The 16,964-nt window shown below is 58.1% G+C and overlaps 1 protein-coding gene across 1 annotated transcript in view; it reads left to right on the top strand.

Moving 5' to 3' along the window:
• The first annotated feature begins 482 nt into the window (after positions 1 to 482).
• Positions 483 to 16,964, top strand: part of LAMC3 (laminin subunit gamma 3) — a 57,088-nt gene continuing 40,606 nt past the window's right edge. The window contains exons 1-2 of the mRNA XM_023242860.2: positions 483 to 907; positions 14,209 to 14,513. Coding sequence (XP_023098628.2) covers positions 535 to 907; positions 14,209 to 14,513 — 678 coding nt within the window. The 5' untranslated portion in view covers positions 483 to 534. The remainder of the gene's footprint in view (positions 908 to 14,208; positions 14,514 to 16,964) is intronic.

Raw genomic sequence — 16,964 nt, forward strand, 5'->3', positions numbered from 1 at the left:
AATCCGCCTTGGGTGACTTTGTTTTTCAGGGGAAAAACCGGGGCAACAAGACCCTCATGTCCCGCCTCTCACCCCAGGGCTCAAAAGACACTGGGAGGGGGCGGTTCCCATGTTACGAGCAGCCACTGAAATCTCACAAGGAGCCGAAACGATCTCGCGTCTTTACCAATCCCATTTCACAGACGAGGACGGTGAGGCTCCAAGAGGCCAGGATCCCGCCGCAGGGTCAGAAAGCCGCTCGGGCACTCCCGGGCACGTCCACCAGGTGGGGGTGAGCGCCCAGCGACGGAGCGGCCGGGGAGGTGGGGGTGCCGCCCTCTCCACCCCCACCCCCACCCCTCCCCACCCCTCTCCACCCGTCTCCACCCGTCTCCACCCCTCCCCTCCCCACCCCACGCCTCTCCACCCCTCCCCACCCTGCCGTGGGTCCCGCCCGCCGCGGGAGGCGGGTCCGCGCCCACCGCAGCCCGGCCGGCCGGGCGGGCAGAACCGGGCGCTCACGGCGGCGAGCGCGGGGCGTCGGTGCCCTTGGCCATGGCGGCTGCGGCGGTCCTGCTGGGCCTGGCGCTCCTGGCGCCGCGGGCGGCCGGCGCGGGCATGGGCGCGTGTTACGACGGCGCGGGGCGCCCGCAGCGCTGCCTGCCGGTGTTCGAGAACGCGGCGTTCGGCCGGCGCGCCGAGGCCTCGCACACGTGCGGCCGCCCGCCCGAGGACTTCTGCCCCCACGTGGGCGCGCCGGGCGCGGGGGCGCAGTGCCAGCGCTGCGACGCCGACGACCCCCAGCTTCACCACGACGCCTCCTACCTCACCGACTTCCACAGCCAGGACGACAGCACCTGGTGGCAGAGCCCGTCCATGGCCTTCGGCGTACAGTACCCCACCTCGGTCAACATCACCCTCCGTCTGGGTAAGCGCCGGCTCGCCCCCCCGGGCTGCCGTCCGTCCGTCCGTCCGTCCGTCGGGGTGCTGTGCGCCCCGGGCTGGCTGTAGAAGCCAGCTACGGGGGCCTCAGGACCGGGGCCTGTGTCCCCACCCCAGCCTCCCGGTAGCTGGAAGGGGGGACTGATGGGTGCCCCTCGGGGCTGGCAGGGGCGGGAAGCCACCCCGGAGCCCTTTTTTACAGAGGGGTGGATCTGGATGCAAGGAAGGTGCCCAATAATGGTTGTCCCTCCTAGGACCAGAGCTTTGTGGGTAGAGGGGGGACCCACCCAGGGGGGTGGACTAGGCTGCTCTCTAGGGCAGGAGGTCGGTCATCTGGTGGATTGGGGGGGGGGGGATCATGAATCCCTGAGGCTGTGTGTGGTCCTGGATGTATTTTGGGGGATGGGAGGGGCCAAGGCATTCACCTCCAGGAAGGTTTAGCCTCTGAACGGGAGCCAAGCTTCACCTTGCTGTTGGGTGGCCGGACTTGATCGCAAGGCTGCCTGCCCCACCCATGCCTCCCGCCGTTCAGCCGACCCCCCCAACCCCCACCCAGAGCCAGAGCACAAGAGCCCTCAGATCCTTGGGCTCAGCTGCCCCAGTCTGGACCCAGTCCTTCGCTTCCCACTCCTATCGCGTTCAGGAATGGGAATACCCCCTCCCCCTTCAAGTCTAGCCTAATCCAGATCCTCCTTGGGCCCAGGTACTGAGCTAGGCACCTCAACTGTTGGGGGGGGGGTGGGGGGAGGAGGGGAGAGCACTGGTTCATACTCCCTTGTCTATGGGTTTGAAATCTCCCCAAGCTTTGAAAATTCAAGTATTTTTAGGACTCTTTTTGGCTGCTAAACCTGACCTGAGGCTATTTATAGACCTTATTTATCCTGGAGTGAATATTCATACATTTTGTGAAATCTCATTCAAGTACAGCCTGTGGGGGTAAACCCAGCGGGGGGTGTTCACACAATCGCGGTGTAAGGACTGCATGATCTCCCTAAACCCTTAAAAAATTCTGAATTCCAAAACACATCCCCAGCCAAGCGGTGTGGATAAGCGGTTATGGGAGAGTATCCCCAGTTTTCAGATGAGAAGACTGAGGCTCAGAGAGGTTAAGTGTTTTGCCCAAAGACACACAGCTATGAAATGTCTGGAAAGGAGCGTCCATGTATAGCCAAGGTCTGACCGTAAATTCCTTTGCACGAGCTCCACCCTGAAACAGAATTGGCTCTGCCTAGCCCTGGGTGACAGCATCTTGGGGAGGGCTGGGAAATGATCTGGGAGTGACGTGGGGGATGGGGACGACAGTGAGCCCCTCAGCAGAGCGGGCCAGTTGTTGCTTGCCACCCCACGGAGTTCATCATCTGGGGCCTCGTCACCTTGCACCGGCCCCGTCAGGATTGCTAGATGAGGCTTCTCGATGGGACGGCGGCGGGGTCTCTCCCCAGGCGGGTGACAGGAAACCAGCGTGGGGAGGGAGTCTGGGGGAGCTGGCTGGCCGGAGCTGGCAGAACCCCAAGGCCACAGGGGAAGGAATCTGGAACAGGGTGGGGGCCGTGGGGGAGACACGCTGTTCTGTCACCGAGGGTGGGGGGTTGGCTGATGTGTTACATGTGTCATTGGAACAGGGGGGGCGGGCAAGGGGCTCAGCCCGGGCTGGAACAAAGTGGGAGGGCAGGAAGCGTCCCGGGTTTGGATTTGGGGGCAGTTCCCATTGGCCAAGTGCTTGTGTGCGAGGCCCTGTGCTTGGCCGTGTGACCTTGCTGAGCTGTGTGGGGAACCCTTAGCAGCAGGGAACTTCACGCTCACGTCCACACACGTCTGCTCACACTCAGATACCCATCCACACACGCACACGCGGACACTCATGCACCGATACACGCTCTCACCCGCTCACTCTTACCCACTCGTGCCCGCACGCTCGCCCCCCCACATCTACTCGCCCGCACGTTCACACACACACACACACACACACACACACACACACACACACACACACCCCTTCCCCTGAGCCGGTGTCGTGTCACTTGGTACAGCACCAGGCATATGGGGGGGGGGGGGCTGCGGAGGCGCTTAAAGAATAAAGAAGGAGGGGCGCCTGGGTGGCTCAGTCGGTTGAGCGGCCGACTTCAGCTCAGGTCACGATCTCGCGGTCTGTGAGTTCGAGCCCCGCGTCGGGCTCTGTGCTGACAGCTCAGAGCCTGGAGCCTGTTTCAGATTCTGTGTCTCTCTCTCTCTCTGCCCCTCCCCCGTTCATGCTCTGTCTCTCTCTGTCTCAAAAATAAATAAACGTTAAAAAAAAAAAAAAAGAATAAAGAAGGAAGCCTGAATGAATGGCGCCTTGGCCTCCTGGGTCCTGTGCCCCTGGGCCCAGCCGCTCAGGGCTCTCATTTGTCCGCTCTCAGAGACAGAACAGAGTCACAGAACGAGCTTTGGACTCGGGCACAGCCCAGCCGCTCACCGGGCAAATGCGGCCACATCTTTGAGTTCACGCCGTCCCCTGCACGACGGGGCTAAGCCGGGCTGCCTCCCAGCCGCCTGGGCGCGTTCTGTGAGCTCCGGTCGGCCACGTACTTGCAGGAGCCGTGACAGTCCTTGTGTGTGGCCGGTGTCACTCTGCTGAGAACAGCTCAGGGCTGAGGTTCCCCCCCACCCCCGGGGGTGACCTCTGCCCAAGGGACTGAGAAATGCTTGCCAGGCTGGCTCCCGAAAGATGTCCTGACCCCGGGCCCTGTGGACGCGCCGGGGGCGCCAGGGCCCCGCCGCGGCCCCAGACTGAGCCCGTTTTGGGTTCCGTTCAAGTTTGGTTTGCGCCATGCTAAGCTGCGGATTGCATAATATCGGGGTTTTCAGGGTGTCCCCAGTGGAGGCCTCCAACCTCTCCTCCCGGCACCCAGGCCGCCTCTGGGGGCTCTATCCCCCCCCCCCAACCCGCTTGGGGCTCCTGGGAGGGGAGAATGGGTGGATGGCTCTGGCCTGGGGCCCCCAGAGGGAGTGGGGTGAGGGGCAGGGGGGGGAGGGGAGGGCCGGTCAGCCCCGGGATGGAGGTCGCTGCTTTCCCAGCCCCCTGTGAGCTTGCAGACATCTGTTCCAAATCCCAGAGTCGCTAAGCCGAGCCTTCCTGTCTGGGATGAAAGGCAGCAGCAGGGTCTGGCGGCTCCTAGCCCTCCACCCAGGCCGAGGGAAGCAGGCAGGCTGGGGCGGGGGCGGGGGGGTGGGGGGAGGGTGTTGGGGGGAGGTGCATGGTCCCCGGGGATAAGAGACACTATTCGGGAGGCTCCCACCTAGTGCTAAGAGCCCCAGCCCAGCCTGAACTCCTTTACGGGCAGGGAAACTGAGGCCCTGAATGTCAAGTCAGTTGTCCAGGGTCATGGAGCCAGTAAATGGCAGACCCTGGGATCCCGGCCAGGCTGTGCTGCCCTCGGAACGATAAGCGGCCAAGTCGGGCAGGTGTGAGCCTTGGCTTTTGGCGGGGGGGAGGGGGAGTCTCCCTCCTAGCTTGGACACCCTCGAGGCCCCAAGCAGACGAGCTCTGAGCCCTCAAGAGGGGGCGGTTGCAGGAATAAGGCGGGTGGGCTTTGCCTGATCCCTCTCCAGCCTCAGGTCCGACTGCCGGTGGACAGGCTTTCTCCACGCATTCGGTCAGTTGGCTGGCCGTTTACCGAGCCTGGGCTGTCCTGGCCTTGGGGTCCTGTCTGCCGGAGGATGACGCTGATGAGGATTTATGCTCTGGGAATACACGTGGAGTTAGCCGGCCTCGCCGAGACCTAAAGGGTGACAGGAGCTGACAAAAGAGCAAAGGACGTTTCAGGTCAAGGGGACAGTACAGGGGAGCCAGGAGACCGCTCCGTGTGTTCTTGGACCCAGTGTCCCGGCTGGCCGGAGTGGAGGGGACGAGGAGACAGGGGGGCCGGGCCTGGGTGGGGGCTGGATGTCAGGAGGACCCTGCCGGCCCCTGCGGAGCCCTGAAGCCAGCTGTGTCTCCTGAGTTTTGGCCGCCTTGCGTCTTCCTGTCGAGGGGGAGGCCGTGTTTGCGTTGGCTGGGGCCAGTTCCGGGTGGGGGGTGGGGGCAAGCCCTCCTTCCGTCTCCCTGGAGGTTCTGGCTGAAACGCTGGGCTCTATGCAGGTCAGGGGTCAAGGCAGCAGCCTTGGTTTGCCTCCACCCACGGAAGCACCAGCCCCTGGGCCCATGGCCGACCCAGGGTTTGCAGGAGTGGGCTCAACGGAGCTCCTCCTGTGTGCCGGGCCCCGTGCTGGGCCCTTGGGACGCGGCAGCGGACGAGCCGTTGTCTGCCCCGCTCAGCTTAGAGGTGCCCTCCTCCAGGCCGCCCCCCGCCCTTGCCCCCTTCGCAGGAGACCGCGCTGCTCTGAGGTGTGGGCTTGTGTCGATCACTCGCTCTGAGATGCAGAGGGAATGCCTGTTGTCACAGCTGCACCACGACCCCTGGCACAGACCCCCCGTGCAGGGGGGGCTCGGTAACTATCGGTCGGGTGAATGAATGGAACAGCAGCTAACATTCGGTCATGTACATGCTGCCTGTGTGGAACTGTTCCAGGCGCTTTGCAGGCCTTTGCTCCTAAGCCCTGTTATTATGATGCCCATTCTGCCCACCCCCCCAAAAAAAAAATAGGAAAGGAAGGCGAGGCAGTGCGTTCGAGTCACTTGCCCGGTTCACCCGAGGGAGGTTAGAGGTTAGGTATTTTGCCCAAGGCCGCAGAGCAGGTAGGTAAGTGGTGGAGGCCAGTGTGAACCCCGGCACATCACGGCCATGCCACATTTCCTTGCTGGGAACAGGGAAGGCGAGCGCTTGAATGCATGAGTGCCTGACTTCCCGGCAGTGTAGACCCATCCCGAACACCTAAGCTTGTGGCATTCACAAGGGCCCCAGCCCTCCTCGTGGCCTTACTCCGGCCACCTCACCCTCCCGTCCCCCGCCCTCCCGCATCTCCACGCCAGCCCTGCCACCAGGAACGTTCTGGCCGCGCCTACCGGATTCGCAGTGGACCTTCGGGCCTCCCCCTGCACCTGTCTCGTGGTCTCCCACCTGAGCGCCCTTGACTGGGCAACTTGAACATCGTCCTGAATGTCGGCCCCCGGGTGTCACACCGGCCTCAAGCCTCGGGTCCCAAAGTAAAGGCAGTCGCGTTCACGGCAGCATGCGTCACAACAGCCAGACTGGAAGCCACCCAAGTGTCCGTGGACAGTGGAATGAATACATGAAGCGTGGTATAGACGTGCAGTGGACTGTTACTCAGCCTTGGAAAGGAAGGAGATTCTGACACCTGCCACAGCAGGGCTGAACCTGGGGGACGACGCTGAGTGACATAAGCCAGACACAGAAGGACAAAGGCTGTATGAGTTCGCTTGTCTGAGGCCCCTAGAATAGCCTAATTCATAAAGACAGAAGGTAGAAGTGTGGGCACCAGGGGCTGGGAGGGGGAGGGAGCGGAGAGCAGTCTACGGGGTGAGGACTCTCAGCTCAGGAAGATGAAAAGAATTCTAGATGGGGGGGCGGGGGGATGGCTGCACAACAGTGTGAATATACTTACCCCTGGTGAACCGTGTGCTTAAAGATGGTTAAGACGCCAACTTTTATGTGCATTTCCAAGCACAAAGTCAAGGCGTTCTCCTCCCAGCTCTCCAGGCACCAGAGCAAGAAACTTGGGTGCCAGCTGTAATCCTTCCCTCACTCCCTGGACTTCAAGCATCGACCAGAATTCTAGAGCGTTCTCTGGGATATCCTGCGTGTTCGCTCTCCTCTCTGTCATTTTCACTCAGCCCCCACCCCCGCCATCACCCCCGCCATCACTTTCTTGCAGTGGTCTTGAACGCCCTGCAAATGTGTGGTTTGTTCATTTCAGCCGCATCTCAGATCAGACTGGACCGGGTAGGAGAGGAAGCCGGGAACGGTGGATGACCATGAAATGGGGCCAAGCGAATCCCCCCTACCCCGTCCCCACCCCCGAGGCTGGGAGCAGCTCTCCCCACCTGGTTCTCATGCCCACAGTGGGCTGGGCAGCTTCGCCCACACATTCCCAGCTCCGCTCCCCACCCTGCCCTCTCCGGTCCCACCCCCCGGGCCACTGCTTCCCAGATGGCTCCAATTAAAAGGCTTTGTTTTGTTTCCACTTTCCCAAAATAAGCCTCTCTGTTCCGAGCTCATCCTGCTTGGTCAGTGCCGGATGTGGGCCGGTTGGTTTGGGGACTGCCCTGGTGTCAGTCCTGATGGGCTTCATGTCCCAGCTGGCTGGAGGGGACATGGCTTGGTGCTCGCGGTGCCGGTCTGGGCAGCCTCCGCGGTCGTCGTGGGTACCCGCGCCCCTTTCCCGGACAGCCCCTTCTGTCCGAGCACCCACAGATTACTGAACAGGTGGTGGCCTCGTTCGGGGCAGTGACTCTGGGGACAGACGAACCCGCAGTCGAGTAGAGAGAGACTCAGCTATTTTTTGCGTGAGGTGGGGCGAGTCCCTTTCTCCTGCCCAGGCCTCAGGCTCCTTGTTAGTAAAACACGCGCAGTGATGAAACTGGGGATCTCAGCCGTACGGTATGAGTAAAGCAGGGACCATGGTGCCCGGCATACAGGAGGTGCTCACTAAATGCTGGCTGTTGTTAAACAGACACATCCAGGGGTCGCAGCTTGCGATATCAGTGGCCTTGTCAGGCCTGCCTGTCTCAACTCACTCACTGGATCATAAACTCCTTGAAGGTATAAATGATGCTTCGTCTTTACCTGCTCATATGGCACGCGTTTATTGAGCACCTACTGTGTACCGGGCACTGTGCTCAGCTCTAAGGATTCCCATCCCCTGCCCCGAGAGGGTCACAGACTAGTGGGAGAGATGGGCAGGTCTTTCCAGAACAGGATAAAGAAGCCCAGGGAGGCTGAGGGAGCACTGATGAGCCATCCAAACCCACAGCTCTAGGGGTGAGTAGCCATCGGCCGGGGATGGTGGACAGAAGGGCATTCAACCTCAGGCTGCGGTTGGGGCATGTGGTCAGTCGGCTGAGCCAGAGGGATGAGCAGAGGGATGCAGGGGAGCCAGCCAGGTAAGGAGCCGAGAGAACAGCATGCAGGCAGAGGGAACAGCATATTGGGCTGCTAGGAGGTGAGATCTGTGTGCTCCCAAGCAGTGTTGTCCCCAGTGAAGGGTTGCGGATGACATTCTGGCCCAGTTTTCCTGAAGGGGACACACCTCTCCTAACCACCCTGAAGCCTCGTCATCCCCGGGAGCTCGCAAGGGTGCGGGCTAAAGCTGCACGTTTAATTCTTGTCGCTGTTTAGAAGATCGCGGGGCCGCTTCCTTCCCCAGCCTTCGGGTTGCCTTTGGCAGAAACCTTTTCATCACAAAGCTGGGATTAAGTTGTTTTTCTTGGCCCTTCTAATTAACTCTTGTAACAGAAAGTCCCTGCCGAGTCTCTGTGATGTTCCTGTGTCTCCTCTCACCTCCCGGCCTGGCAAGGAAGAGGAAAAGCCGTGATGTTTCCTAGTGCGTGATGTTTCCCCCTCGCATGAGATCCCAGTGACTGCCTTTTTCCAATCACGCTTCTAGCTGCCAGCTACCTTTTAAGTGGCTCCAGGCTCCCCTCCCGCGAGGTGTCTGGCTGCTAGATGTTTACGGAGGAGTCTGGGCCGTCAGACCCGCAGCCGCCTCCACCCAGCGTGCTTTCGTGAAAGCCACATCTGGGCTAAGTCCCTGCCTGGTCCCGGAGCCTGAAGCCTACCCGGCACAGAAGCGGCCACCAGACGCTCACTCGGTTTGCGACACATGCTTTCTTCTCAGGCACTTGGAGTTAGGATGCCCAGCTGTGCTGTAGCGGAACTTTGAAAAACGTTTTGAAACAGAACACGGCAAGGTGGTTGCTTTGCAAAAAAAAAAAAAAAAAAAATTTATGTGTTTTCTCCAATTTTTAAATTAGACCAAGCTTTTTAAAAAAAAAAATTTATTATTAAAAAATGTTTTTTAATGTTTATTTATTGTTGAGAGAGAGAGAGAGACAGAACGTGAGCTGGGGAAGGGCAGAGAGAGAGGGAGACACAGATTCCGAAGCAGGCTCCAGGCTCCGAGCTGTCAGCACGGAGCCCGACGCGGGGCTCGAACTCACGAACCGTGAGATCGCGACCTGAGCCGAAGTCGGACGTTTAACAGAAGGAGCCACCCAGGCGCCCCTAGAGCAAGCTTTGCGAGAGAAAATCAGGAAAATGTAGAACAGTTAAAAAGGAGAACAGTCACTCACAGCCCTCTGGCCTGAGGGCGGCCACACTTACTCGTCTGATGTCTCTCTCTCCTCCCTGTTCTTTGGGGGATCTTAAAATGCAGTCTGAGGATTCTGAGCATATGATTCCGTGTCTTACTAGTCAACATTTTGGCTTAAACTTTTCCCCGTGTATTACAAGCTCACTGTCAGCTGTTTCTATGGCTTCGGTCACCCTGCGAAAGGACATCGCGTCGTTTATTGGGCCCTGACGGTTCCCGTTTGTCTCCCGTTCTAAGAAACGCCTGGATGAACGTTTTCATGCGTTGAGGCTCCTTTTCTTGTTTGAATTCCCCAAAGCGGGATGATTTTCCCAGAGGCAAGGGCTGTTCTCATGGCTCCGCATCCCATCCGTCCCACCAAACTGCCCTTTCAAAGAGCTCGTGTACGTAGATCCGTTCCCCACCCTTTCTTTTATTGTGCTGAATACACACGACAAGCACATCTGTGTTGTTGTGCGACCGTCACCGCCGTGTGTCAGTTTCTGCTAAACTGAAAGTCTGTCCCCCTCGCCACGCCTCCCCCGACCCCAGCTTCTGGCCCCCACCGCCCTCCTTCCCGTGTCTATGAACTTGACGGCTCATATCTGGTGGAACCATAGTATTTGTCTTTGGGTGACTGGCGTATTTCACTCAGCATGATGTCCTCAGGGTCCGTCCAAGTTGTAATTAACGTGTGTGAGGATTTCCTTCCTTTTCAAGGGGGCATAATGTTGGTGTGGACCGACCACACTTTGTTTATCCGTCACCCACTGGTGGACGCGCGGGTTTTCTTTTTACCTTCTGGCTATTGTGAATCGTGCCGCTGTGAGTTCGGTGTGCAGATATCTGTTTGAATCCATGCTTTCCGTTCTTTGGGATATATACCCACATCGCTGGATCGTACAGAAATTCCTGTCGTGAGTACTTTTTCGTAGCGAGTACCCCATTGTACGTTCCCATAAGCCACGCACGAGGTTTCAGTTTCTCCACGTCCTCGCCGACACCTGTTAATGTGTGTTTTTCCCCCTCTGCTTGTGGCCATCCTAATGGATGTGAGGTCCCATTCTTAAAAATAGATGTAACAGCTTTAGGGAGATATAATTCATCATATAATTCACCCATTTGTTAAGTTGTTTTTTGTTTTTTTTTTTTTATTTAAAAAAAATTTTTTTTTCAACGTTTTTATTTATTTTTGGGACAGAGAGAGACAGAGCATGAACGGGGGAGGGGCAGAGAGAGAGGGAGACACAGAATCGGAAACAGGCTCCAGGCTCTGAGCCATCAGCCCAGAGCCCGACGCGGGGCTCGAACTCACGGACCGCGAGATCGTGACCTGGCTGAAGTCGGACGCTCAACCGACTGCGCCACCCAGGCGCCCCTGTTAAATTGTTTTTTAATGGTTATTTATTTTTGAGAGAGAGAGACGGAGTGTGAGCAGGGGAGGGGCAGAGAGAGAAGGAGGCCCAGAATCGGAAGCAGGCTCCAGGCTCCGAGCTGTCACCGCAGAGCCCGATGCGGGGCTCAAACCCCTGAACCATGAGATCGTGACCCAAGCGGAACCGACTCCGCCGACTGAGCCACCCAGGTGCCCCTCAACCCACCCATTTGAACTGTATAATTCAGGGGCGCCTGGGTGACTCAGTTGGTTCAGCGTCCAACTCTTGATCTCAGCTCAGGTCTTGACCTCAGGGTCGTGAGTTCAAGCCCCACACTGGGCTCCGTGCCGGGTATGAAGCCTCCTTAAAAAATACGTAAATTGGGGCGCCTGGGTGGCACAGTCGGTTGGGCGTCCAACTTCAGCCAGGTCATGATCTCGCGGTCTGGGAGTTCGAGCCCCGCATCAGGCTCTGGGCTGATGGCTCGGAGCCTGGAGCCTGTTTCCGATTCTGTGTCTCCCTCTCTCTCTGCCCCTCCCCCGTTCATGCTCTGTCTCTCTCTGTCCCAAAAATAAATAAAAACGTTGAAAAAAAAAAACACGTAAATAACATAAAGTGTGCAGTTCAGTGGCTTTTAGTCTGTTCATAGAGAGGCGTACCCATCCCCACCGTCACTCTGGGAGCATTTCATCACCCCTAAAAGAAAACGCTGTACCCATTCGCAGTGTCCCCCAGTCTCCACTTCTCCCCCTCCACCCTGACAACCACAAATCTACTCTCTGCCTTTGCCTATTCAGGACATTCAGTATAAGGGGAATCTTACAGCGTGTTGTCTTTTGTGATTCGCCTCTTTCATTTACGTACTGTTTCCGAGGCTTCTCCACGTCACGGCGTATTATCAGAACGTCATTTCCCTTCTATTACCCAGTCATGTTCCATTGTGTGACACGCCACATTTTATTGATTCATTTATCCGCTGACAAACATTTGAGTCGTTTCCACTCTTTGGCTGTTATGAGTAATGCTGTGGTGAACATCGTGCACGTTTGTGTAGACACGTGTTTTCATTTTGCTGGGGTACACGCCCAGGGGTGGGACGGCTGCGTCATACGGTATTTCCGTGTTATCCTTCTGAGGACCCATCAGGCTGTCCTTCCGCAGCAGCCGCCATCTTGCATTGCCACCAGCCGTGTGGGAGGGTCCCAGTGTCTCCAGCCCTTCGTCACCACTTGTTACTATCGGTGTTGATTATCGCCTTCCCAGTGCGTGTGGTCACTCGTTATGGTTTTGATTTGCGTGTCCCTGACGGCTGGTGACGTGGAGCCTCTGCTCATGTGCTTATTGGCCATTTGCGTATCTTTGGAGAAATGTGTTTACATCCTTTGCCCCCTTTTTTTTTTTAATTGGCCTATTTGATTTTTTTATGGTTGAGTTGTAAGGATCGCTTACGTATTCTAGGTAAATCCCTTATCAGATATAAAACTGGCAAATATCTTCTCCCATCCTGTGGGTTTCCGTTTTCTCAATAGTGTCTTCAGAAACACAGACACTTTTGACTTGGCTCAAGTCCACTGTGTCCATTTTTGCTTCTGTCACTTGTGCTTGTGGTGTCACCTCTAAGAAGCCTTTGCCCAGCCCAAGTCACAAAGATGTGCCGCTGTGTTTTCTTCTAAGAGTTTTATAGTTTTAGCACTTACATGGGGCCAACGTGTATCTTTTTTTTAATGTTTATTTTTTTTATTTTGAGAGAGAGAGAGAGAGAGAGAGAGAGAGAGAGAGTGCGCATGAGCAGGGGAGGGGCAGAGAGAGAATCTCAAGCAGTGCAGACCCTGACGCAGGGCTTGAACTCACGGAGCACGAGATCATGACCTTAGCCTAAACCGAAGAGTCAGACGCTCAACCGACTGAGCCACCGGGGCGCCCCCATAGGACCAACGTATTTAAGCAGAGGACTGTAGTGATGTCTCCTCGGTGGGGAAGACTGCAGGATGCCAGGCGGGCCTCTCGGAGCATCTGGGACCCCGGGCAGAGGGAAGAAAGCAGATTTGGGAAGGAAGAGAGGACGCACTCGTGCTGCTCCCGGGGGTGGGTGGCCACCAGCGATGGTAGGACCTGTGGCCATTGGTCCATCTGTTTATACGTGCGTCGACCCTCCTGGGTGCCTGCCGGGTGTTGGCGCTTTGCGAGGCACCGGGGTGGCCAAGTTTAAAAAAGACAGGGCATGTGCTAGTCTTGAGCTCTATCCAGTGAGGGATGCAGGTTGGTGAGATGACCAAGGAGAGACAGAGCACGTCGTAGTCAATGTGATACCCAGGTATTGTGTGGTGACCCCCTTCCTAGCGGGGGGGGGGGGGGTGGCTAAATGTAGGAAGGCTCTGTCAGGAGGGGCACCCGTGTGGAGGCCTGTAGGAGGGGAGTGGTGAGCACGTGGCGACATCTGGGCAGCAGGGAAATCACCTTCGAAATCAGCCCTTGATTTCCCGCCTGTTTTGCACTTACACACGCACTTGGTTTAGAGGGGCCAATGCTCAGTGAACTGTGGAGGCCGCCGCCCCCTCCCCCAACTCCCCCAGCCCGGCCCCCTGCCCCGGAAGTGGGTTCTGTCCCTTCCTTCCTATCCCCCAGCAGTACTTGGTTCTTCTGTGCTTAGCACTGCTCGCTGACCCCCCCACCCCCACCCCTGCGCCGAGGACAGATGAACACGTAGGGACCCTTCCCTCCCTGCACCCCTCGGCACCCCACTCACAGCCCTCCTGCCCATCCCGGCCTCCGGTACAGCGCGGAGTCATTGTGGGAGGTCTGGATTCATCGTTGTGGGTACTCCTGGGGCACGATGGTGGGAACCGGGCAGGGCGGGGGCCGAAGCGCGAAGCTTGAAGCCCCCCATCTTGGTGTCGGCAGCGTGGGAGAGGGGAGCAGGGCTACAGCTGGTGGGGGAGGAGGCAGTGGGGGAGGGGATGAGCAGGGGGGCCGAGGAGCAGCCTGGGAGCGTGACCTAGGAGGGTGGGCTGCGTGGAGGCCTGGGGACTCCCCCCCCCCCCCCAGGAAGTAAGGCAAGGCCGGGTCCCCTGGCTGTGGCCACGGAGGGCTGGCGGTGAGATGGAGCGGCTCACAGAAGCTGAATTGCAGTGGACTGGGGCCTGAGTTGGGAGTTGAGGCCATGGGGCCAAGCAGATGTAGACTTCTCTAGAGAGATTTGGGCCAGAAGAGAAGTTCGACGGGCACCTGGAAGAAGAGAGGGACCTGGAGGGTGGCATTAGGGTTCGAGGGAGGCGGCACATGGTCTGGGGAGGAATGAGCCCAAAGGCACAGGTGGAAGGGTTGGTTCTCCTGGGGCGTAGCAAAAGAAATAACTTTCTGATGGTCAAGCAGGCTTCTGCAGAATGTGGCAACGTCCCATTGCTGGAGCTACGTGGACAAAAAGGGTTGGCTGCTTCTCGGGGGTGTTATAATGCAGCTTCTAGCGCAGCGAGGCAAGTTGGCCTAAGTAAGGGACAGCAGATGCCTAGGAAGTGTGCCAGAATTGTGCTCCCTGCTCAGTGCCCCTGACAGACGTCGCGTCTCCGTCGTGGCCCAACCCACCCGAGATCGTTTACACAGCCTTGCGCTGCTGCTCTCCCTGGTCCGGGACCGCGACCCTCCCTTCCCTTCCGTAAAATGGGCCCGTGTCTTCCTGCCGCAGGGAAAGCCTACGAGATCACCTACGTGAGGCTGAAGTTCCACACCAGTCGCCCCGAGAGCTTTGCCATCTACAAGCGCACCCACGCGGGCAGCCCGTGGGAACCCTACCAGTACTACAGTGCCTCCTGCCAAAGAACCTACGGCAGGCCCGAGGGCCACTACCTGCGCCCCGGTGAGGACGAGCGCGTGGCCTTCTGCACCTCCGAGTTCAGCGACATCTCCCCGCTGAGCGGGGGCAACGTGGCCTTCTCCACCCTGGAGGGCCGGCCCAGTGCTTACAACTTCGAGGAGAGCCCCGTGTTGCAGGTCAGAGAGGAGCAGGGCTTGGGCTGCAGGGGGGATGCCCAGGCCTGGGGGGGGGGGCACAGGGGAAAGTGGGAAATAAAAGGACACAGGGGCACCTGGGTGGTTCAGTCGGTGAAGCATCCGACTCTCGGTTTCGGCTCAGGTCATGATCCCACGGATCGTGAGTTCGAGCCCCGCACCGGGCTCCGTGCTGACAGTGTAGAGCCTGCTTGGGATTCTCTGTCTCCCTCTCTCTCTGCCCCTCCCCTGCTCACTCTGTCTCTCTGTCTCTCTCTCTCTCAAAAATAAATAAACAGTAAAAAATATTTTTGAATTAAAAACAAAAAAGAAAGAAAAACAAAAACGTGGAAAGAACACGAATTTGGGAACCATAGAGTCCCGGTTCTGTGCTCTCCAGAACATTCTGCAGTGACAGAAGTGGTCTCCAACTGTACCATCCAATGGCAGCCGCTAGCCACATGTCTATAGAGCACTTGAAATGAGACTAGCCTGACCGAGGAACTGAATTTAAAGTCTTATTTCATGTTAATGAATTTAATTGAAAGAGCCTCGTGTAGACGGTCAACTATACCGTGGTCAGCACAGTGCTTGGCACGTAAGAGGTGCTCAGTCTCGCTCTGAAGGTAATTCTCGTCCTCATGGTGAGGGATAGCAGGCCCGTAGCTGTGTCCGTTCACCCAGGACCCCCCCACCCCCAACCGCCCAGCCCTCCTGGACGTCCACACCCCCCCTCAGGTTGGTGGCTGTCCCAGTATTGGCACCCACGCACGTCCATGTTCCTGTGTGTCCCTGACCTTTCACCTACAGACGCGGTGGCCTGCTCGATGTTTGTGGGCGTTGGACAGCCCTCCAGTCCCTTCCCTGAGTTTTCTGTGCTGAGGAAACACTGCTGGCCCTTCCCCCCCCCCCCCCCGACAGATCCAGAACATTCCTTTTGCCGGTCAGAGATAACAAGGGGGCCAGGGTTAGCATCCTGTTTCTTTCTAGAGGGAACACGTAGGCCCAGAAAGGAGCCGTGTCCCTGCCCTGGCTGCCCAGCCCAAGAGGACATGGAATCGGCTGGCTCAAGTCCCTAAGACCACCCTCAGGTTCAGTGGTTCGCTTGAAGGGCTCCCAGAATGCGGGACAGCCGCTAAGCACCCAGTGATGAGAGGCGCCCGGGGCAGGGTCCGGGAGGGACCTCTCCCGTACAGTCGTGGGGACAGCACTTACTTCCCCCAGCAGCGATGTGACTGCACAGACTACTGCCAGCCAGGGAGACTCCCCGTTACCCGGGACTCCAGGGTTTTTTCTGGGGGTCGGTCCCATAGACGCAGCCAACCGCCTCCCGCTCGCCCAGAGGTCAGGCTGAGCTTGTGTGGCCCGAGGCACCCCCATAAACCAGTTGTTAGCCCAGACTATCTGGAGTGGCCCAAGACCCCAGGCGAACAGAGACATTCTTATCAAGCAGGGCATTCTGGGGGCTTAGAGGTGATCTCCCAGGAGCCGGGGCAAAGGCCAGACCTCTGTTTGGGCAAGGCTAATCATAACGGGACTGAATCGCATGCCCAGATGCCCAAGCTCTGCTTACCTCGTGAAAAACGTTCTTATGTCATCATCGTGATTCTGTGTAAAATGAGTTTCTTCTGCCTGAGGCTCCACGTTCTGTAGATTACAAATTATTAGCCAAGGTCATCTGAAGACAAGCAGGGGGCTGGGCCCCTGTTCCTGTGTCCCAGCCATCACGCCGGAGCAGAGGTTCAGGCTGACTCCCTTCCCTGACATGTTGTCTTGTGTGGGCTGGATGTTGTCCCCGAGGGAGAAGCAACCTCTTTGGAAAGCCATCACCCTCCCCCCCTCCCCCCCCCCCGCTGCTCCCAGGTGGACACCAGGGTCGGAGAAGGACAACAAAAGGCAAGCCCACGTTGTCCTTCTGGCCCGTCCTCCCCTCTGGGCACATCTGGGATGGTGCTTCCTCTGAGGATTGGAGCATTTGGGGGCGGGAAGTAAGGAAGGACGTGTCCGCATGCCTGCTGGGTCTTGGGTCCCTCTGTTCCCCATAAGGGACCAAGGACCTTGGAGAGAAGGCTGACTTGGCACATTTGGGCCAGATCCCTGAATGCACACTGACATTGGCAAAGTGGTTCGTGGAGTGATGGGCACTTACAGACTCCGCTCAGTGCTGAGGCTCCCACTGAAGTCTTCCAGTGAGAGACCCTCCCTCTCTCCCCAGCAGAAACATCCTTGGGCAGAGGCCCTGGGTCCCAGGCAGCGGGCTGGCAAACGGCTGAGCTCAGGAGGGCGGGGGGCCGCGGAGACCCGCCGGGCCGCGTCACGCTGGGGCCCGAAGACAGACTTTGCCAGGAGTTCGTTTCTGCCCTGATGGGCCTGATTGCTAAACCAGGAGCTCCTGGGCTGAATTAAAATGTTGATTAAAATTCAGCCGGAGCTGCCTCTGTGTACCTCTGATTA

Source organism: Felis catus, chromosome D4, assembly GCF_018350175.1.
Source record: "Felis catus isolate Fca126 chromosome D4, F.catus_Fca126_mat1.0, whole genome shotgun sequence".
Classification (NCBI taxonomy): domain Eukaryota; kingdom Metazoa; phylum Chordata; class Mammalia; order Carnivora; family Felidae; genus Felis; species Felis catus.